Genomic DNA, 24,653 nt, shown 5'->3' on the forward strand with positions numbered 1-24,653 from the left:
TAATGGCACATATCTAGATATCTTGTAGCCTACTCTTGGCCTATTTATGTATAATTTTCTCCAATTGTTATTTGATGTTCTTACAGAATGATACTGTCTTTGATGTGATGAAATCCTGATTATAAGTGAGTTTATCATTGAAAAGATGGAATACAGTGCCACTCAATGAGGCACGCCATCAGTCACCTGTACTACCCCAAGCATGGCCAATTTGTACCACTTGATACGCCATCCTTCTGAGATACACAAACGTGGGGCCTCTTTTTTGTTGCTGAATGGATGCGCACAATTAACTAATGATACCTACATTGGTGTCCAGGCAGATGTTAGCAGAACTTGTGAGGGCAAAAAACAAACCCATCTAAAAGTGCTCTAGAGAGGATCTAGCCTAAGTGTGCTGAAATATTGTAGTTGTCATGGTCTTGTTGTTGTGTGAATGCTTAGAGGAATCAAGATTACAATATGAATCAAGACAAACACTGATTCAAAGAAACTAGTTTGTAAGCTAGGTAGTTTAAATTCAATATGTGATAAACAAAAAATAACATCATCATCTCTGCTGGTAACAATATTCACTTTGAATCATCCTTGTAAAAAAAATGTGCCCCACTATTCCAAGCAATATATACTTGGGAGAGAAATAGCATTTTACTAGCATATAAAAGATGCTACAGCTTGAGACGTTAACTTATTAGAGTTTTAACAATTTACCATTATTGAGATGTTTACTTGAGAGAAAGTTGAGCACTTTGCAAGTGAGATTTTGACCTGAGAAAGTTGGGTACTTTGCCAGTGAATGAGATGTTTGCATTCTTTAGATGCCTAACCGAGATGAGTTTGATACTTTCCAGTTTTTGTAAGATTTATCTGTTTGAGTTTTTTTTCCTAAAAAAGAGTTTGGCAGTGTATGAGATGTTTACCTGATTGAGATGTTTAAGAGGAAGTTGGCCACTTTGGAATATGTTTGAAATGTTTGGCTGTTTTAGAATTTTGCAAGTGTTGTAGATAATTAACTAAGAAAGAGTTTGGCACTTTCTCAGTGAGATGTGTGGCACTTTCTCAATGAGATGTTTACCTGTTTAAGATGTTTACTTAGGAGAGAGTTGGGCAATTTGCCAGAACTTGGATGTTTACCTGTTTGAGATATTTTTACAAAGAGGGAGTTGGGCACTTTGCCAGTGCTTAAGATGGATATCTGTTTGAGATAATTGCAAGCCCAAGAGATTTGGGTGCTTTGCTAGTGTCTAAGATGCTAACCAGTTTGAGATGTTTACCTGTATTAAATATTTACCTGAAAGAGAGTTGGGCACTTTGCCAGTGTTTGAGATATTGGCAACAGGTACCAGCATTGCTCTGGGATTGGACACCTCAAAGCTCATGTTGTAGTAAATCTGTCAAAAAATATAGATGGTAAGTCAAATGAAATTATTCAAAACTAAATCAAGACGGATCAAATCTTCAAATACAATGTAAAGTCTAATGCACCTCTGACATACTGAATGCAGCATTCTCTGCTACTGTAACATTTGATGTTTATTTGACAAGACCTACACATCTTAATACATTCACGTTAAATCAGAATCTATTTTAAGAACACACAAGCTTAATGAATGGTAAACATTCTCCATGAATAACAAACTTCCTTGATTCATAAATGTCGGTTCTAATCTGAATATCTGTAGAAGATGGTCCAGAAGGAATGACTTGGAGATTGGTAGCTGGTTATGGAGTTATTTATTTCTTTAATCTGACTTTAGCAGCAGTCAGTCCGTGATGATGGAGAATAATTTCCTCCTAGGATGAATGACTTGAGAGAAAGGTTTGCTAATGAGACAAAGGTAGAGATATACTACAGGCTCAGTCTGAGATGCGGTAGGTATCCAAGGAATGGAATATGTTACCGTGACAAGTATCCATGGAATGATACAATTACCTGGGAAGGTATTGGTGAAATGGTACATGTTATTAGTACAAGTATCTGTGAAATGGTATATGTTATTAGTACAAGTATCTGTGAAATGGTATATGTTATTAGTACAAGTATCTGTGAAATGGTACATGTCATTAGTACTAGTACCTGTGAAATGGTACATGTCATTAGTACAAGTATCTGTGAAATGGTAAATGTTATTAGTACAAGTATCTGTGAAATGGTAGATGTTAGTAGTACAAGTATCTGTGAAATGGTACGTCATTAGTACTAGTACCTGTGAAATGGTACATGTTATTAGTACCGGTACTAGTATCTGTGAAATGGTAGATGTTATTAGTATCTGTGAAATGGTAGATGTTAGTAGTTCAAGTATCTGTGAAATGGTACATGTCATTAGTACAAGTATCTGTGAAATGGTACATGTTATTAGTACAAGTATCTGTGAAATGGTACATGTCATTAGTACAAGTATCTGTGAAATGGTATGGTATGGAGGGGATGTTCACAGACAGGTGTTTCTGTGTCTCATCAGGTGCCAATTAGTGACAGGTAGAAATCTCTGCTCATTTACAACACAGAAACAAAACCAATGCATCTTGTCTCAAGTTGCTAATCAGCTTTTTTTCTTCATTTTAACAATTTCCAATTTATAAATGTCAAGCTTCTTCATTATCAAAAGTAGAAAACAATTAAGCCACCACACTTCTATCTGCAAGTCTTTAATCTTGTTTTTAGCTGCACAAATTCTTAAAATTTCAAACTTATCTTCCCCAAATTACAGCAGATTTTGGTTAATTCGTCTTTCCCACTTCCCTGAGCCTGTAATAATTCCTGTTGTCTGTAGCAGGGAGTCAGTGCCAATACCCACTGCCTTATATTCCTTAGTCTCCACGTTAATGGCTGCCTTCATTACTGTGTACATAGTTCACATATCTCCACGAAGCCCAGCTGTCTGTTGTTGTTTTTTTTTATCAAATATTGTACATTGTAAAAACAAGCTAAAAATACACACCGGAATTCTCTGACAGCAGATCAGAGTCAAAAATATCAATTTACTTTTTATAAATAAACTTTGAGTGGGATCCTTGCTACATGTCAAAATTTACCTTGTAAAACCTATCCTGTTACGTGTAAACATGTGTTTCATCTGTTACTGAGGAAGCGAGATGTAATGTTTAACCCATAACCTTGAGATATATAGAATGTCCACTGATATCTACATTCAGAGACTGAAAATGTTATATATCTATGATGAGATATTAACCCTCGACCAGGTGATATCGAATCCCCTCCGACATCCATAATCTAGACTATGTACCCGGCGTATATATACTTACATCAGGCGGTCCCTGTCGCAGACTCCTCCATGTAAACAGAATCTCCTGGACGTCGGTGTGGATGGGAAGAACGAAGGACAGGGCATAGTTGTTGACGATCCCCTTCCTGACATAGTACAGCTCTGCATTCACTCCTGCAAGTCAAATCAAAGACAGTTACTAATCAAAATTATCTTGTTCAGATATAAAAGAAAATAAAATACAATGGTCAGAACACTACATAGCACTGGATTTGTTCCTATAAGCATGAAGATTTTTGTCAAAATGTTCTGTGATATAAAGAATATTCAAATGTTACAATACCCAATAATTATGTAATGCTATTTGAAATAGTCAAAAAACAGTTAGTACCATTATTTCTTGCTACTATCTCAAACTGTACAAAATGCCTTTTTCATACTTTGCAAAAACTGGTAAGAAAAATATTGCATCAGAAGCAGGTGTTTATTGTCTTTTTGATAATCGGTGTTGCAATAATAAACCGGACTCCCACAGTAACTGGATCCCGCGCTTCGTAACACTGCCAACAAAGGGATCTGTCGGGATTTTTTGTACTTCAGGGGAGATAACTTTATCTCTGTGTTTGACCTCGTGACATAACATTACATTACTAGAGTAATTTGATGAAATATGAGTCTCATGTTATCATCAAGAGAATATTTATTCTAGATTTATAGCAGCAACATAGATTCAGTAACCTTTCTTTTCAAATATCTGTACACACAGATGTTGGGACTTGTAAAATTGATGTCAAGTATTCCTCTATATCAAAGGGAATACACTACCTATCACAGAGTAGGAAAGGAAAGGTATAACATTGTATATCATATGACCAGCTCCATCACAGTTTATAACATTACTGTAAATTCCTTATATTACGCGAGTACTTAATTCAGCGATCCCGCGGTTTCAGATCAAATCGCAAGAATATAAAACGCGATCAGGGAATTTCCATCCTTATTTCTTATAGTTTTTAACTCTTAGAAAATAATATCGAGATTTAAAAATCTGTGAAGGGTACCCCTCGCGATTTTACCTGGATATAAATTCCTTGCGGTTAATTAGGAATCTACAGTACATAACTCCACTCAAAAGTTTATAAGTTTGAATCTCATCAGAGTAGACCACTACCGGTAGGTTAACCCAGTGTAATGGCAATATCATAGTTACTGGTATTGAACTACTCTTATAAAAAGCAATCCTTTTAAAATAAATTTCATTCCAATATAATAACAATTTTAAATTTAGAAAGGTCTATGCAGAAGCTATATAGATTAATTTAGTCCATATGAGAGCAAACATGGTATTACTTGTAACCACCACAGTGAGGATTTGCTGTGTAATCATAAGTGAAGAACATAAAAAGTAATGGATTAAACCACATCTGGGCTTCAATTGAATTAAAATATCTCAGGATTCCTAGTACTTCGATGATTTTATATTATTTTTGCACTGGAATATTATTTCTGAGAAACAAAGCACAGATTTGGTGATAATGTAAGGACTAAGACGCACACCTTCCAGCAAGCACCTGCAGTATCGGGCTGACAGCGGTCTATGGGGAATGTTTACCTACTGCCATTCAATAAGCCACACTTGTTATTTTAAGTAGACATTAATTGAATCCTGATTATTTGAAGAACAGGAGAGCCCTGGATATCATGATTTTCAATATCTGAAAGGACAACAATGTATTGATCAATGACTCAAAAAACATACAGGATTTCCAGTGCTGACACTTGACCCCGATTCTGGGGGTACCTTCTTAGGGTCTCTGAGGGACAGAAATAATCAGGTCTCGGGGATATGATATAATGGCTCGACAGATGACACTAAATTCACACCTCATTCCGCATTAAAATTATACACCTTAGGAAAATGTTTGTTTAGCTTGAGTAAACATTGATTTTCAGAATTAACTTCGATTCAATGAGAGTTCCAGCAATTGTTGCGCTGGATTTTGAATGCCTTCATTCTTGTTCTGTGTGCATCGCAGCCACTGGCAGATCCGTCGGACAACAAGAGAGCACGGATTTTTAACACCTAAGATATGTCTTGCTCACAAAAGACATGTGTCCCCAAACACGCAGTCCAAAAAAGTCACTGACCAATCTTAGTGCATGTTGATTTTTGGCATGGACTAGAAAATAATTGAATTCAATGAAATATTTTTCTCAGTGCAATCTAAATGAAAACTGCGCGGGTTAAATAATGAAAAAGCATTAACCTGATATTTAAGGAAACTTTAAGTCAAATACAGAAGCAATTAAGAAGCAAGAAATTTTAAACACCAATTAAGATAATATGGAAAAAAAATTCAAGATTAAATCATACAACCCAACAGCTATTTAACAATGCATTTTCCTTGGTTTATATCCAATTACATATTATCTCACTGCCTAACAGCAGAGAAAATATAATTGCAGTAACCACCTCCTAATGGGTAAACCAAGGATACTGCGATAGAAATGTCCACATATTCCCCTTTCTTTACAAAATAATCGCTCTGACATCAGAAAAGAAATAATAATGGCGCTCATTTTACATCTTATACCCAATTATATTTCTGAAATTCTTTTCCTCGTTAATTGCAACTTGATAATAAAAACTGGAGGAATAAGTGATTTTAATGATTCAGTCCACCTCAAAAATTATGACGGTAATTCTGAACCGTGTGTTATAATCACATGCCAAAAAAAAAAAGAAAAAGACAGCCTAAACAACGTTAATATGAGTTTCCTCAATTCTTTGTGTTTTTAAGCTTTCGACTGAAATGGGAAGGGAGAACATGTAGGATACAAAAAAGGTGGTAATTTGTACTTGCTGGAAGCCACAATCCAAGGTCGCAGTCATTGGATACACATCTAACATGAATCTGTAAACTGATGAGCTTACACGCACACAGAATCGGCATGCAATCAAAGATTTATGACAAAACCGTTTTGTAGCAAACACTTTAAATGATAATGACATAGAAAATGATATCCTAATTACGCTGACAGACCTAGAATTACCGGTTGTCATGAGTGTATCACATGACAGGGTAACAAGAGTAGTGGTTGGGGTGGAGGGGGGCGCAGGGGGGGTTGATGCAGGAACTGACCAATTCCTAACTCCCAAAATCGTTAGGATGAGAGACTCAGCCATCAATGACTGGTAAAGCTAATTTTTCCCCAAGTCTCATTTTTATCAAAGGGATACAAGGACTTTGAGTGATTACTGGTATATATAAAAGCCAGCTTGTTTCAGCTAAAAATGACCTCCAGGCCTAGTCATCTCATATAAGACAAAGTACGTTTCACAACTTTATATGTAATCCCCTGTAGGTGGTCAGAAAATTCTAAATACGGCTAATTTAAGAAGAAAATAAGTTCTCACTCTGGTATCAATTTGTAATGCCTGTACCTTCAACTACCAAAGGCAAACTATCAAAACTTGCAGTAATTAGGAAAGTCTGCAGCGTACCAGCTTTCTAATTATTCCTCTCAAGAAAAAAAATGAAAAAATACTGTACATTAATTCGAACAAAGTACAATACATGTATGCAGAATGATGGTCAGTCTAGATTCTAAACAATAAAAAAAGACATCAGTATGAAAAATAGATTGGTGGAAATGTAGAAACTAATAGCCCCAAAAAAATTATAAATTGAAGGGTGTGTGTCTGTCTATATCCCAAATGGCTGGATCAAAATATAGTTTATTCCGAGAAAATTCATTTACAAACTATAAAATGAAAAAGGAAGGAAGACCAACTGTCTACTGACAATTCAGCACAATAGTATCATAGAGGATAACATTTCCTTTTTAGTGATATCTGTGAAGAGAGGGATGATGGTTTAATACCCTGTAACTGCTCATGAATCAGGGGTAGTGTTACAGCTAATAGACATCCCCATTGATATCATTTGACGAGTTCATCTTGTAAAAAGCCCCATTGTTATTGTCAGATACCATCAGTTGACACCAAGACTACTTTAGGAATTACTCAGATCGGCAGTTAGGACAGACTCGACTAGCTGAGTGACTCCAAATGGGCACCATTAATTGAGTAACTGAATACCGAAAAACCGATTCCGAGCATACAATATAGCCACATAATGGAAGCTAATTGATAAAAATAAAACCAATGCTCATAACAGAAATTACAATTGCTTTAAATCAAAGCAAATCTTTATAATTCAAAAACAAATAAAGTACTTGGTAACGCATGTACTACGGAAATCATCTGTAGCAAAATCATCTGTAGCATCAAGGCCAATTCTATAAAAATAAAACAAACTTGTTGACACAGAAAAATTGCAAAATAAAATTGAATTAAATTGGCGCTATGAGATAATAGAGCAGCGAGTGGCATTCCGTTCTCTCATTAAAGTTTGTTTTATCTAAAGTCAAGACGCCGCTCAGCCACATGGCCTTATGTTGGCAGCGAGTTTTATTAAAAAACTAGCCAATTTACCAAAACTGAAACACTAACAAACAAGATAAATTTTATCTGCTCATCATCCCAGTGTCTGGTTACCTAACTTTGTATCAGTCAGTCAGAGGGAAACAAATGCCACATTAAATCTTTATAATAGACTTTATTAAACTAAAAAAAACTCCATACTCATCCTGTGTTGGGTTTTTTAGGTAGTAGGTATGCATTGGATACCATCGACCCCCGGGGCCAACAATGGGGCACTCCGACCTATATTGATTGGGTGTCTTACTCTGACCTATTCCGACTGGGTGTCGGTAAACTAGTCTAACTATTTACTTGACTTTTTGGCATGTTGGAGTAACATATACAGATAGCAATCTAAATCCATACATCTGATACGTAAAGTATTTTAAAGAGCAACTAAAAATCAATCTTTGAATATTCCAAAAAAAAATTATGTTCTGTTTGTTAATTCTGAACATAATTAAGTAAATAAAGTGTAAAATGCAAATAATAAAGACTGAGAAAAATTTTAAACTTAAATTATGTTGATACTGAAACTGTCTGGCCTTGGCCACCGTGTTCTATAGAAGTGCATGAAGCAACACAGACAGGACAGCTAGGCTTAATACAGGAGGCTGCTGGTCACCAAATTAACTATCAGAGCCAACCTAACATCAGAAATATGATTTTCTTGCCATCAACTGTAATACTGAAGTGTATGGGAAAATTTGCTACATTTTGACACAAAGCTTTTCCTAACCAGAAGGATAAAATAGTCTTAAATTGCCATGACCATCCAACCCTTTTAATGTCATACATTGCCAATTTCATTCAATGTCATACATTCCATATTGAAACTGATACTTATTAATAATAAATACGCCTGTCCTTAATACAAGACAAGAATTCCCTTGAATATTTGTTTTTAAATTCTTTTGCAGAAAATTAAAGACAACTTAATGTTATTACTATTAAAAAAAAAAAATTGGGGGGGGGGGGGGGGGGTCAAACCTACCGTATTTCATTTATTTGATATACTTGTAACAGTATAACTGTGTACTATTTGAGATAATGAATTGGTAAGTGGTTGACTGTTGTGTCAACACATACTGCGGAATCATCTAAATTTGTGGGGGTTGATTTTTGTAAATTATCAAATTTTTAAATGTTCCTTAGGATGTCATTTTCAAGGATTTACTTGTATAAATATAGAATAAAGACTGTATTTTATAATTCACTGGGGGGGGGGGGGGATTGGTAGGTGCATAGAGGTACCCCTAAATCCATAAAAATCAAGCCATCAAGAACGCCAATGATTCCACAGTTAATAACTTGACTTTGTAATAAGGTATACATGTTTACTTCACTACAGATGTATTAGGTTGAATATAATAATAGTCACTTCACACAGACAGAGCGAAACTTACAAAATTACAAGTGTATGTCTCAAACTAAGATGTTTAAGTTTATTTTCATCTTATTCAACATCAGCTTTATAAAATTCAAAATGACAGCTTTTAAGAGAAGAGAGCTATTTAATGAAGTGAAATACTGGACTTCTTCCTAAGTCGCACAAACAACTGTCAAAGACTGACAGGGAAAGGCCACTATGAGGACAAACATACAGTAAAATCACTTACATATTCAAGTACAAATTTGTCAGGAGGTGACATATTTCTCTAATTAGGTAAACATTTACAGGTAATGTTCTTCAAAGACTATACACTTGATCATCAGTGAGAAAAAAAACCCTGTCAGTTGTCTTGACAAATCTAAGTGGATTTGCTTGTTAGTGGATTTTGTCAATTTCTGCCCGAAGATAGGGTTAAGCAGGGTCTGACATAAAAAGGAATGTCCCCCGCAGAAGATAACTACTAATCCCTTTGAAGATTTAAGTTATGAAAAATCACCTTGAAATGGGGGAATCGGTGGGGAGAAAAAGATGGCCTACTACAGCAGGTTGAGTGTTTGGATGATTTCGGCATATTAATCTATCATAATCCTTGCCTGAGATAAGAGGGAAATGGGTGAGACTCGGAACAGAGAATATTTCTCTAGGAAGTGCAGGAGAAAATCTATAGAGTTATGTCACTGCCAAATTCAGAGACGTTCTTCAATGAAGGCTGTGATTATACTGCTGCTCAACCTGTCAGAAAGTGAGCTCATCAGAGACGGCAAAAAATGGGCTGCTTCACGAAACCATTGTTATAGCTGGTGTTCGTTCTTACATCAACCCATACCAAAATAAAGTACAGAAAAAGTATCGGAAAAAAGTACAAAAAATGTAGGAAAAAAGTATACTTTTTTCAACTAAATTTGGAACTATGCAAATGGTCGTTCCAAATTAAGTCAAAAAAAGTATACTTTTTTTGTACTAAAAGTATACTTTAAATCTTTGGCACAAAATAATAAAACAACAAAGTATACTTTATAGACTTTTTATTCTTCATCAAAGTACATTTAAAGTATTTGATAAGTATAAAAAAGTATTTTCACATTAAAAAAAGTACAAATATGTATCAAGTACAAAAAAAGTACTCTCACTAAAAGTACAAAAATGTGCTTAGTATTTTTTTGTACTTTTTTTGTACTTGGTATATTTTTGTACTTTTAACAAGAGTACTTTTATTGTACTTGAGACATTTTTGTACTTTTTACATAACATACAAAGAGAAAGTACAATTAAAGTACAAAGTACAAAAAAAGTACCCACTAAAAAGAATGTAAGAGTATACGAATAAAGTACTAAAATGAACATAGAAAAAGTACAAAAATGTACAAAGTATGAAAAAAGTACTCATTAAAAAGTATAAAAATGTACAAAGAAAAAGTATTTAATAAGTATTGATAAGGAATTTTAAATATTAAAAAGATATGGAAAAAGTAGTTTAAAAGTATGAAATAATTACCAAAAAAGGACACAAAAAGTATGTTAAAAGCATAGTTTGACAAAAATGAATTTCCTGGGGTTTTTTGTTAATTAAAAAATGTATATTATTGTACAACCTTAAAATTAAATATAATGAATCATTAATTGTAGAAACACAATATTACATTGTCATAATCAATCATCTTAACATAATAAATAAATAAGTTATGCATGCGAAATCTAGAATCTGAATATTATCATAAATTAACATGCTTCTATTAACAAACTCTAAAAGACTATAGTTGCTATTTAACAGTCAAAGTTACTATTGAAAGGTGTATTGCAAACCTTCCTAATGAATTATCACATATTCACTGTAGCAAGACAATATCTGATTGTCATAATCACAGTCAGTTTCAAGGAATGAATAAATAAATAAATAAATTAGACAGGCATGTCTCATCTAAATTTTTAACATCATCTAAAAAACAAGCTACTATTAATACAACAAACACTGTAGTTACTATTTAACAATCAGAGTTACTATTAAATATCAAAGATAAAATAATAACCCCCCCCACACACACACACACAACACAAAACCAATAATGTGCAACAGTAATTAAATAAATACATTTAAACTATGAATAAAGTAACAATAACTGTAACAAGAAGTTACACACTTAATGTCTTCAACTTTTCAGATAGCGAAACTGTTGCAGCTTTCTTCAGAGTCGCGTTACCTCCACATCTCTTCCTGCTTCGGCTTTCCTGCTAACACAAACTAACGCACTCACTTTAGATCGAAGGGCAATGTTAATGTCTGTCAGCTTGTCATCACTCTTCAGAACTGCATACTCTGAAAGAAAGTAGCAAATTTTAGAAACTTTGTTAATGTTGTAGAAATAACAACAGTTCAGTATTTTTGTTTAAAGTTGTTAATGCTAATAAGAGTACAATGCAAGCCAGAAATATTTCAAGTATTAATATTTAGTGTGATGGAATTAATTCTATTCTGTCAAAAACATGTTTCATATGGGTTTTTGGGAATTCTTGTCAGTAAAGTCCGAGAATTCATATTAGGAAATAATGTGCATAAAATTTAATACAGTTAACAATCAACTTGCTATGCAGAATTAAATATCATTAATTTTGAAATAAATAGTGATAAAATGAATTTCCACCGGAACTTTTGTACTTAGATTATTACTGTAATTGAATAAAAATGTGGTTACAATATATTGAGTTACCTATGATGGTCTGTACAATCTGCTTGTCAAGTCCCTTTTTGTTGCGAGCCCCACTAAGGTTTCCAGCCTCCACAAGCTCATCATTCGTGTAGAATGCTGATAAAAGATATCTGGCTTTGGCACACCCAGAGCTCTTCTTATTTACCACCTTGAGGTCCTTGGGATAGATGTACACGTTGGTGTTTGGCATCAGCTCGATCATCTAGGAATAATGCAACAATTTAAGATAACTCAAGTCTGTGGGAAAAATTAATAATTTTCTTTTATGGTGTAAAGACAATTGTAAAAATGAAAGCATTAACATTAATTACTTAATATCATGTTGTTCCTGGTAAAGAGTGTCTAAACTGACTTTGGAACATTTGTTGCTGTACTTTTTATATTACATTTTAAGCCTTAACTAATATTATGTAATATCCTAGAGTTATTTGGCCTTATCCAAATACCTTTCTGTATTGTTGACAAACACAAAAAGGTAAAAGGAAATATACTCACATGGTTTGCAGCTGCCACACCAGACGACAAAACACCAGCACGAGGCCTTCCATCTGTCTGGACCTTGTAGGTAGAGGAATCACCTGTTGATTGTTATAATAAAAATTATTAGTGAAAATTTATCTACAGGAGACACATTTGGATAGTCCAATCCACACTTTGCAAAAGTTGTTCCCCTTTGCGGGGTCAACCCAAAGGTCAAAAGGGAAAAAGCAACTTTTCCCTTCTTTAAGCAACCAAATATTTGGGCGTCCTCTGAAGAAATCTCTTGGAATTTGATTTATTCCTTCGATGTGTGGGTTGCCCCAACTTGGGGCAATTAAAATTCACAGGGAAACGTTTTTTTAATGTCAAATGACAAAGTTACAACCCTCTAAACGACAAAGGCTACTGTGAGAAATATATGGGTTTTTCCCCAAAGATGGCGGCCAAGGGACATAACTTTTGTAAAGTGTGGATTGGTCTATTCAATAATTCAAAGACTAAAATCCATGGGTGCATTTTACAAAAGAACTTACGACAAATTTGTAAATATTTACAGCTTCGTAAAATAATATTTAAAGAACAAAACTGACATAAAACCAATTTTTTACAAATATTTCAATTCCCATATTAATATTTTTTAGCCATAATAATAAATCATTGATTAGTTGGTGATTAATTAGCATTCATTGATTTGGTTGTAAGTTCTTTTGTAAAATGCAGCCCATGATATTTATTGAGACCAATTATGACCAGAGAAAGATGGAAAATTAAATGTTCTTACATTTTGAATTAAATAAATCAAAATAATTCACTAACCTGTAGACGTTTTGTTGGTGCTGGCAGCAAGAAGCTCCTTCTCCAATTCCCGTATTCTTTTGTTGGCTTTCTGCAACTCTTCTTTAATTTTGTCACATTCTTTGCAGTTCTAGTAAAAATAAAAAATACATATTTAATTTATAATAATAAATCAAAACAATATATTCTATGAAATCTATAGTGGAAATAATGAAGTTCATATTCCATTTAAAATACTTATTATCATTTGTTATCATCAACTTACATTTATTTGCTTGCAAAGTGTAAAATAGTGCTTTGATCTACTAATGCATGTAAATTGAGAAACTTTAATAATTTTTTAAAGCTACATACCTTCTTTGTCTGTTGCATTTCCTCCACAGGAAAAATTTGCCTGCATGCAGGATTTTCCTACAAAAATAAAGACAAATGAAAATGTGTTTCTATAGAATGATACAAAGATTCACAATAATAGAAATGATTTTTATAAACAGATGAACAAGTGAACAATTTCTTTTAATGGGATAATTCTTATGAAGATTCCTATTTATGAATTTTAACCCTTTATATCGTACCTTATCATAACTGCTGTTATTTGAAACGGGGGTGCTGCAAGTGGTTTCGTGAGCAAAACGGTAGTTGCTGCCATATCTGTCTTGATCTTGTGGCCACCTGTTCACCTCTGGTGTGTTGTAGAACTGGTTTTGTTGCCAGTTGTACGTCTGGGGTTGAAATGGCATCATTGGGCTGTTGGAGTAATTGTTCATCTGGGAACTCTGGTAACCATAGCACATCTGGTTCTGGTTCATGAACGTGTTCGACATCACTTGGTTATGATACATAGCATTGTTGACAGCATTGTTGACAGTGTTGTTGGAGGGCAAGCTGGTGGCTACTGATGGTGGCTCGTTGGCTGATACCTGCTGAGGGCAACTTTGGTTATCCAGGTCAATGTAGGTGCTACCTTCACTGTCAGGCGGAGTTGCTGTAGTTGGATTGGGTTGAATATCCTGAGACTCCTGAAATTATAATTAACAATGTACCATTTGACGGAAGTTTGTTGTGATATCCTCTGCCACAAACATCTCATGGTATATGAAATTCAAGCGAAGAAGAAAAACAGTAACCTGTCAAAAACACATTGTTAAGGTATAATAAAGTCTGTGAAAGCCTAAATAAAGAGGGCCTATCCAAGGTGGCCACCAGTGAGATGTGCGGGGACAGTTTTATTAAATATTTTTGTTATAAAATTTACTAATTTAACAAAATTCACTAATATTCTCATAGTTATGATTTTTAAATATCATTATATAACATTACTTGGGTTCTTTCCAAAAATTACAGAATTATTTTTAAGCAGCTTTATATGATAAAGTAATTTATTTCAGTTTAACCATTCATTGTAAGTGTTTAAATATGTTATGCTGGTTTTGATTTATTTATTTGGCAAGTTAAACAATCATATTGAATTCAGTACATTGAATTGTTGTATTTATATAGTTATAATGAGAGAACTTTGATTTATTGACATTAATTTTTTTTTTATTTTAATTCACCATAAATGACCGGTACATTATACTTACTGTATTGACCGTGTCTTTGAACGAGTTCAATGAGGACAGGAACAGCTCATTTTTTTTCAGAAGGGTCTGTTTCTTTTTTTGTTGTTCTTCTTTCTTTTGTTGGCGTATCTCTTTCTCAGCCTCCCGGTTTTCTGTTGACAGTTTAAAAATTGAGGATTAAAATCAATGACAGAAATTCAATGCTATATACTTATAAAAATGATGCCTTAAACATAATAAAATAATTGTAAGGGGGAATTTATTCACATATATTTACATTCAGTGTATATTTCCCCTTCTGTTTGCATTGGAAATCTGTGACATTCAATTTTCTATGAATACACTTTGCTAATTCATGCGCCATGAGCAAAGATACAAACGTCTTCACATGTTTTGAGTATATTTATTTTCGTAAATTTAAATGAATCATTCAATCTTACATAACCAATTTTATGTATAGTACTTTAAAAAACAATCATTAAATAATTTTAATAAAATATATTCACTTCTTAATAAAAAAGATTTTTTTTCACAAAGTTTCTGGCATTATCACAGTTCAAGAGGCAAAGAAATCTTGGCTTATATTACAATCATAATATACAAGGAAAAAACTACCGGTAATACTTTTATTAGACTATAACTAGAACTTCTTAATTACCTTTGTTTTCTTGGGTCTTTGTCTTCTTCCCAGTCGATTTGTCAGTCACTTTTCGCTTCCTTTTCTCAGGTTTCTCTGAAAATAATTGTATATCATTTAACATTTTTTTTCAAACCAAATAAATTTTTAATAAGATTGTTTAAACTTGCACCTTGCAATACAAATTATCACATCTCTGTTACTATGGGTTGTAGTTAATTTTCACTATGATAAGTTTGTGTCAGTTTGTGATCAATGAAATAGATCTAGAGTAGATCGAATACAAACAATCCCATCGAATTGACAATAAATAAGCTATATTGACCTCTTTTTTTAAATTAAACGATTGGTCCTCACTTGTAGTTTTGGGTTTTTTTAAGGTGACATAAAATAAAAAATTAACTTTGAGCAACCAAAGAATTTCTTTGTAAAAAAAAACCTGAATTTGTTTTTAATTTAACTTTTCTAGCATTATATACCTTTTTCTCTCTCTCTGTGACATTCTTGCACTCCTTGTCTCTGATCATCAGTTCCTGAAATTTCCTGCATAGGCCCTAATTATTAAATAGAAAATACAAAAGTTTACAAACATGCATGTTGATTATCATCCTCAATTATAATCTGATTATACCAAACAGGCACACATATAAAGCTAATATGAGATGAATGAAATTAATGCAGTTGCTTATTAATGTCTATGTGATATGTTTTTGGCAAGTAAATTCACCTCAAGGGTCGAAAATATCATCCTTTTTTATAATAATTTAAATGAATAATGACACATTTTATGTTTATTTTTTTTAAACAATACATGTACCTTCTTCACTTGACTCCATCTTTTCCACATGCTCAATGGCTAATCTTTCCAGCTGTTTTTTGTCATCTGTGGTATTGCCTACAAATATAAAAGTACACAATAATATTTTTAACAACTTCTGGACCCCTTTGGGCATTATACAAAGGATATAAACAAATAAAAGTGAAAAAATACAAATCAACAATACATGAATACAAAAAGAGAGGAGATTTCTAAATGCAAGTTTACATCTCATATAAGATGAATATTCAACTTATTTAAACCTATTCTCAGTTGAAACAATTCTATATTAATGTAAAAGTCTGCAAAATGTTCAAGAACATTTCACATTCATTAGTCATTGACCAGATAAACTGGTCTTTATTGCACAGATATGTAAAACTATTACCAAAGGTAATTTATTGTTTGATGTACAATTATTAAAATAATATGGATTTTTTCAATCTCTTTTTCAAAAGGAAATATCAAAAATTCTAAGAAACTATGAAATAATAATTAAGGTTAGAATTCCATATTATATCTTATTCGATAATCATTTCTACTTACCACGAATGGCTACTAGCTTTGCATTGTGAATGCCTGAGAAGCCTGGACAGGATGCCTTCACAATATCGCCCTCTTTGTAATCTTCATAACTTTTCCGTGGTTCTTTCACTCTGGACAAAGGTATAACACTGTATTTCTTCTCATCGATCCACTCAACTAGGGAATACATCGTATTTCTTGCAAAAACTTTCCCTGATCAAAAACGTCCTTTTCAACGGTTTGAACTTGGCGTAACTGAATTTTCAACAACCAATCAACGATCAGATTTACAGATTTTTAAAATTGACCAATCGTTTTAAAGCACGAAGATTGCCGAGAATTAAATTTTACTTTGATTTAAAGTTAACTCTGTAGTATTTTGTTTTAAGTTTAATATTTATGTGAAATTATATTTGTGTGTATTTTTAAAAGTGTCTGGTAAATGATTTGCGTGGTTATTCAATTTTTTACTATGTTACGAAGTTACCGGAAGTCAATTTCTCGACTCTTCCGATATTCAAAATATAACTAAAAAACCCAATTATAATCTATTGTAATGTTTATTGTTGTTTATTTTTTTAAAGAAACATGTTTCTTTACGAATTTTATTGTTTAATATTAAAATTTATTTGTCACGAAGATGCCGGAAGTTCATATCTCTTGACTTCCGAGAAGAAGGTCAGCCATTTTGAAAATGACCTGTTAACTAGAGCGAGAAACTATCGACCCAGAAATAATTATGAACAAGCGCGGGAGATACAAAGTCTATACTGCGGACAACTCAGTTGAGGTCCCGAAAGTTTCGTTATGGCGAAAGCGTCGTGAAGTTGAGCCTGCAGAAAGGAGTACTACCCAATTAAGCACACCAACTGTAATGGAGGCATCGGAAGAGTTGGCGCGTATTTCCAAGGATATCGACTTCTTTCACAAAGAAGCAATCCAATCGGTAAGATATGTGTACCGAATAAAAATATAATAACATGACAATTTTAAAATGGAAAATCCACGATTTGTAAAATTAAAAGACTTTACCTCGCGTGCCCACGTTTCTTTACTATGGGAAATTTACAATTGATAGCAATGTCATTGTTTTTAAAAATAAATAGTTGTAAAGAAACGTGCTTGATTAAAGTGCCTGCACTGCCCTGAAGAGTTTATTTTGAAATTTTAACCAGTTATTTTTTTTCTACAGGTTTTTCCAGATTGCTCAGACGAACCTGTTACGCTTGATGAACCTTCATATCAGGAAACCACTGAAAATGCTGACACTGAAGAAGACGATGATGATGATGGATGTCAGAGTGCATTTGATGATAATGGTATACAAAAATTTCAGTTATATTTTAATAATAAGTATTTTTTCAGACCATTTTCCACCATGATAATAAGAATGATTGATATGTACCAAATTTTAAACACACATGACAATATTTAAAGGCAACTTGTGCGAAGGAGATATAGCATCGCTGCTGTGCATGTGTGTTTATGTATGTGTGTCTTAATTCTTCAGTTTGGAAGCAAGATTGAAAGAAAATCCTTACATGTATACTTATCGAACTTCGTACACTTATTTGGCATGGTAAAAGGACAAACACTGTAACTTTTCAAGTCAATTAGTTGAATACTTTTTGATATAATAGTAAAAACACAAATTTTATGTACAACTTGACAATAACTACTTCCACTTCACTTCTGTGAAATTAAAGTGAAAGTAAGCAGTTCTAATCAATCTAGCATAGGTATTAAAAACTCTAGTTTACATACATTATTTTCTAGACGTATTTTTTTTCTTCTGAAAAGCAACTTTCACAGATTTTTTGTTAATTTCAGGTGTGTTTCCTAATGCTAACCAGCCTTTGTACTCTGGAGCAAAGATCACCTTAGCAGCCAGTATGATTCTCTTGATATCCTACGCCATGCGACATGCCCTTTCTGGAGAAGCTTTAGCAGATCTTCTTGTACTGGTTGAGATTCATTGCCTTTCTCCAAACTTGTGTGAAACAAACCTCAAGACTTTTAAGAAGTTTTTCCAGAACTTGAAATCGCCGCTTCAGTTCCATTTCTATTGTGAAAAGTGTAGCACCTACCATGGCTTAGTGAAGAGGGATATGTGTCCAAACTGTCACCATCCAACAAGGAAAAACTCAAGTTCCTACTTCCTTGTTATCCCAATCATAACACAACTATCATCATTATTTGCAGGTACAGATATATTATGGCAAATGATTTGTAACATAGTAATATTTTTAACAATCAACTGTTAAAATTCACTCATATTCATATGTCAAATTTGATTTTGTTTCTCATTGTAAATGTGCATCATTGTTATTTCTGTAACTTGGCTGAAGAATTTTCATGATATTCTGCAAATTTTGAAAATTCATAGAACACACTGTCTGATGAATTTATTGGCTATTTTTCCAACTCTGATTGTATTCTATCATATCACAGTACACTCCTGTAGCTGTAAATTGAAGTTAATTTGAGTATTGTCTGATAAAAAGAAAATAGATGGATATTATTGTGTATTCAAATTTAATAAATTGTCTTCATTCTTTAGATGGAACATTAGCTCGAGAAATTTCAAAGCAGAAAAAAACACATCGGAGAAAAGATGGAGAAATCACTGATGTCATGGATGGTCTTCTGTACAAAGAGAGGTTTGACGATGACGGCTATTTCCATGGCAGCAACAAGGATAAAGCAGAGCTCCACATCTCCTTGCAGATTAACACTGATGGTGTGTCCCTCTTCCATTCCTCATCCTTCAGCATCTGGCCTGTTTATTTTATCATCAACGAGCTTCCACCACATCTAAGGTTGGTTTATATTTATTTAAATGTATTTTACATTTTGTCTTGAATCTTGAATGTACATTGCTTATTACATGTATGCTGTGTAACATGTAGAATATTTATAACAGTACTGTAGAACATATACGATATACTAATTCATTGTTGTTTTTTTATTACCACAGATTTAGCAGAACAAACAGAATATTTGCTGGGTTGTGGTTTGGTTATTCAAAGCCTGATTTCTGCACGTTTCTCAAACCTTTCGCTGAAAGTCTTCATGAATTGTACCGTTTAGGTATGCTATATTTTTTTAAGCTTTACAATAACATGCATAATGACGTATTGATTGTATTTAAGAGCCTTTTTTTAAATTTCATTTTTGGATTGTCAGATCAGCATGCTCATATTTAAATAAAACTTTACAAATAACAGAATAATTTTATATTGCATTTCTTCTCCATTATTCTTATTCTAAATTTTTTGAATTGATGAATCAGGAAAAAAAGTAGAGAAATGTAATCACCTGCTCCAAAATATATTTATATGTATATCACTAATCATTGTTTTTTTTCTTCATTTCAGGAGTAGCTATTAACAACCAGACAATTAAAGGCATTCTTTTGAATGGAGTGTTTGACTCACCAGCCAGATGCCTCTTCCACAACATGACCCAGTTCAACGGTTTTTATGGATGTCCCTATTGTTATGCCCCTGGAAAATCAGTCCAAACCAGTGAGAGAGGCCACACGCTTTCATACCCATTCAACATGGAAAATCCAAATGGACACCATGAAGTCAGAACACACGCTAGTCATGTGAAAAATGCAGAAGAAGCTCAGCTGAATAGAATGGTTCTTGGAGTGAAAGGACTTACATGGTTTTCATACCTACCCAAGTTTGACACTATTAGAGGAACTGCAATTGACTATATGCACTGTATTTTGCTAGGAGTTGTGAAAATGTTGGCAACACTGTGGTTCGAGAAGTCGCACAAGCAAGAAATGTTCAGCATTGCCTCCAGGATTACAGAAGTTGATCAACGTTTGTTAAATATTAAACCACCAAGTTACATTCCAAGATTGCCCAGGTCGTTGAGTGAGATATCACATTTCAAAGCTGCAGAGTTGAAGAACTTTTTGTTGTTCTACAGCTTGCCCTGCTTGTTTGGGATATTGCCAATGGACCAGTATCATCATTTCTCCCTACTTGTGTATTCAACTTACATCCTTCTTCAAGAAAAAATCACCATCACAGACATTCAAAGATGCAAGAGGATGCTGGTAGAATTCGTGCTTAACATTCCAGCTCTATATGGTGACAGATATGCCACATCCAATGTACACCTCCTGCTACATATAACCGACAGAGTTGTTGATCTGGGTCCCCTCTGGGCATCCTCGTGTTTTTATTTTGAGGACTTCAACGGACAGTTGCGACGCCTATTCCATGGTACACAGTATATTGACTCCCAGATTGCTTTTGCGGTTTGCGTTCACCAGACTCTACCTAAAATGGCCACCAGTTTGCCCTATGGGAGTCCAGAGCATGACTTCGTGAAGAAGATGTTGGAAAAGAAAACCCAAGCAACGAAAGAGAAAGTGTCAGATAAAGTTTTTGTTGTGGGTGCATACCACCATCGACAACTTTCAATAGAGGAACACCACGCAATATTTCTCGCTTTTGGGGACATTCATTCCTTGATGTTCTTCAAACGATTGTATTCAAACCAGCAGATATTTCATTGTGTGGAGTACAAGTCTACGTTCAGACGTGACAACAGCGTTGTACGATTCAGTGGAAACTCTTATGGACGCGTTAAGTGTTTCGCAAAACTTAAAAAATTGTGTAGCCCAAAATGTGATGAAAATTGTTGCAGCCCGTTATTTGCCGCATTAGTAAATGTGATGGACAATTCCGATGCCATGATTGAAGATGCACATGTACCACGTAGTTCGTCCAATATACACATGGTTGCTCTTAAACCAAACCTTGGACAGTTGATAGCTATCAATGTTTTGGACATTTCTGATGTATGTGTATATGCAAAAGCGAATGACAATTTGTGCTTTGTGTCAGTCATCCCAAACAAAGTGGAAAGGGAATAATGGACAAACTGTTTTCATAACTAAACTCTGGACAGTATTTCTGATGTGTATATGCATATAGTCTTAGTAGTTGTTTAAATGTTACATCTTCAATTATATATGTGTATAGTTTACAAATACCATATATAAAATCTTTGTATACTGATTGCATCTTCTAGTTTTAATATATTTGGAAAAATTTATAAACTGGAGTTTTATATAAAAAAAAAAAATTAAAAGAATGTTTTTTAAAAGTGTACTGTTTTACACCAATGTTAAAATAGTGATACAATTTAAACTGTTCCAACAACCCCTCTGTCCCATAAATTATCTTTACATAAACCTTTAAATATAATTTTTAAAAAAGCACATAAAAATTACTTACATTTCAAATCTAAAAATTCTTTAGTCCCATTGAATTTTAATTTGATAGAGTTGTAAAAGTTTATGTCCAAGAAAAGACCAGTTAGTCATGTTAGAAATTAATTTTTTGGTTAAAAAATTCAAAGTCCTAGAAAAGTACAAAAAAAGTAGCCTACAAATAATCCTTTGGGGTAAAAAATTCTAAGTCCAAGAAAAGTACAGAAAAAGTACAGCATAAAAATAATTCTTTTAGTCAAAAATTTCTAAGTCCAAGAAAAGTACAGAAAAAGTACACTGTAAAACAACTAAGTCCAAGAAAAGTACTAAAAAGAATGCTGGAAAAAAATCTAAGTCCAAAACAGCACAAAAAAAGTAGTGTGGGAAAATTCTAAGTCCCAGGAAAGTACAAAAAAAGGACTTCAGGTCTGAGGACATTTTTTGCAAGTACAAAAAAAGTATACTTTTTTGGTACTTTTTCGAAAAAGCACTCAAAAGTATGTACTTAAAGTACGAAAAAAGTATACTTTTTTGTACTTTATTTTGGTATGGGAAGTCTTATCAAAGGTGGTCAATATCAACATTTCACATAAAGAAAATCAATGACAGTTTGTATCTATATTCTGAACAAATATTTATGCAGTAAAAATCTTATTATACATGAAAAACAGTTCAAGTCCAGTAATCATCTGCTCTTTTCAGGTTTCTTTTTCCGCATCAGCAGCAACACAGGAGCTGCCCCAGTTATCTCGCCATCAGCAGTCCCCTATACAAACACTCTGTGAGTTCCACCTCCCTCCAAGTTTGATATTTCATGCACCTTAATGTACTCAAGACTTTTGACAGTTCAGTACCAATGTAAACCAGCAATTTATTGGACAGAGTCTTGCCCGTCTCTCTAATTTATTGGACAGAGTCTTGCTGGTCTCTCTAATAGGTTTCCAATTCCTTCCTTTCCTCTCCTTATTTCTTTCTGCTCCAGACCAATTACACCTGATGACAGATCAAGGAAGACTGAGGCACAGAATCCTGAAATAACCCTCCTATACTCCTAATTAACCCCCGAGAAAAAAAAGTTTAAACTAATTAATATGACAAATGATATCATCTGTTTTTCTTACTGATGGGGCCTTTTGCTCTGGAACTGTCCGAATTGTTATAACAACTGAAATGAGGCTTATAATGTTCAGTGCAAGAAAACAAACAAAAAATCAGAGCTCTGGATGTACTGAATGCTCCAATTCAGAGGAGCAAGTGAAGGGTCGTTAGATTTCAGCTGGCTTCAGATAGACATCCTCAGTGAACCGTCAAGTTACTGCCTCTTTAATGAGTAAAACTCTGTACCTAACGAGGAAAATGCCTCTAAATCACGAATTGACAGCACTGTCTACAAACAATGAATTTCAATGGTCAAAACACTACAAACGCAGGAAATTATTTAATTTATATTCACTGTTCCTAATTCTGTATGCAACGAACATGTCAAAATTAATTAAACAGCAAGAATTTTGTCAGTTCTATGAAATAACTCTCAATCTATGCCTGTAAATCATATTCCTTGACCAATTTGATAATTACAAATTCTCCAGGTAAAAAAGGATGATTGAAAAAAAGAAATGAGCTTAGAAAAAGTTGGCAACATTTACTGCAAGTAATGTTATTTCATTCAGAATTGATAAATGAATGAAACTACATGCAAATATTGCACAGTTGGAGTTAAATTTAGACTTTCACTAGCAAATTAACTAAATCTGCCATTGATAAATTTGAGCTATTTGACACCTAGTTCTCTGAAAATGAATTCCAAGGTGAGATATATGAAATACTGGGATAACATGACAGAGAAAAGCCAGGGTACAATCCCTCTTAATGCACTTTATTAATAAAATTGCAGGTGCACATGTAAAAAATCTTCATTTCCTAAACCCTGTGTATTCTAATCAACAAGATTGAACAGAGAAACTGTTTGTCCGTATGATTCCTCGCCTTATTTCCAACACTCAAAGCATTGTCAACAATGGAGAAATTAAAACTGGGGGGATCTTGTTTGGTCATTTCTCACCGAAAATTAAAGTTATGTCGCGAGCGGAGAGCAATCAGTACTGGTGGAGATGTTTTGATTAGAATTATGACAATGTAGATAAATGTCTTCCCACCCTTCATATCCTGGAGAAGCAGACATTTCTAATATCAGATATTATCGCACAATCTCATTGCTACCTGGGTATCCTTGACTTTATAGCCGACTACAGACTAGCACATAAAAAATATCTTTTCAATGTCAATTCATTTCAAAATATTTTTCCTTTCCATACAATATATATGATAATTAAGTTTTTGTATTCAATGCATTAATATAAATAACTGAGCCAACTGCATAGCAATGAAAATTGTCATTATCTTTAGGAAATCTTTCTTATCTGTTGTTTTTGAAATTTCAATTTAAATCTTAACATCGCTTAAAAGATACAGAACATGAAATATTCTACAGAACATGATTTGTATCTTAATCTTGGAGAGCTCAACTTCACAATTTTATCATCTGAAATGGATTCTTAAAAGCTCGAGGAAAACTTAAACTTCTCAATTTAAGCACTAGAAATCTGAATATCCTCCTCCTGAAATTGAATTGATAATTTATCTCTGTAACTCCTTGATTCTTGTATTTTGTTTTGTAACACATTGAGAGCGGTATAGCCACGCTGTGGAGGCAAACATCCACCGACAAACAAGAGAGGCTTACTTTATACCGAGGATGCCATGCTGGGAGTTTTGTTCAATTGT

General features: G+C 33.6%; 3 protein-coding genes across 29 annotated transcripts in view; 1 reads left to right on the top strand and 2 right to left on the bottom strand.

Moving 5' to 3' along the window:
- Positions 1–24,653, bottom strand: part of LOC105317598 (tyrosine-protein kinase RYK) — a 45,933-nt gene that overhangs the window by 17,092 nt on the left and 4,188 nt on the right. For all 27 annotated transcript variants that reach the window (XR_010708454.1, XR_010708462.1, XR_010708465.1 and 24 more), the window contains exons 2-3: positions 3,271–3,404; positions 1,292–1,391 (exon numbers count right to left, since the gene is read on the bottom strand). Coding sequence is in view for 1 of the 27 variants with exons in the window: in XM_034471937.2 (XP_034327828.2) it covers positions 1,292–1,391; positions 3,271–3,404 (234 nt within the window). In the remaining 26 variants the exon portion in view is untranslated. The remainder of the gene's footprint in view (positions 1–1,291; positions 1,392–3,270; positions 3,405–24,653) is intronic.
- On the bottom strand, positions 11,157–16,820 carry LOC105334892 (myb-like protein X). The gene is made up of 11 exons (XM_034459563.2): positions 16,652–16,820; positions 16,106–16,183; positions 15,768–15,842; positions 15,310–15,384; positions 14,673–14,803; positions 13,665–14,108; positions 13,444–13,500; positions 13,111–13,219; positions 12,310–12,392; positions 11,815–12,016; positions 11,157–11,423 (listed from the first exon to the last, which is right to left on the bottom strand). Exons 1-11 carry the CDS (start codon positions 16,818–16,820, stop codon positions 11,293–11,295), a joined length of 1,554 nt encoding a protein of 517 aa, XP_034315454.2. The 3' UTR covers positions 11,157–11,292.
- Positions 17,370–21,675, top strand: LOC105328307 (uncharacterized). Its single transcript, XM_011429109.4, has 6 exons — positions 17,370–17,576; positions 17,823–17,949; positions 18,461–18,832; positions 19,191–19,449; positions 19,608–19,720; positions 20,008–21,675. The coding sequence occupies exons 1-6, from the start codon at positions 17,370–17,372 to the stop codon at positions 21,528–21,530; spliced, it is 2,601 nt and encodes an 866-aa protein (XP_011427411.3). The 3' UTR covers positions 21,531–21,675.

This window comes from Magallana gigas, chromosome 8 (genome assembly GCF_963853765.1).
Source record: "Magallana gigas chromosome 8, xbMagGiga1.1, whole genome shotgun sequence".
NCBI classification, from domain to species: Eukaryota; Metazoa; Mollusca; class Bivalvia; order Ostreida; family Ostreidae; genus Magallana; species Magallana gigas.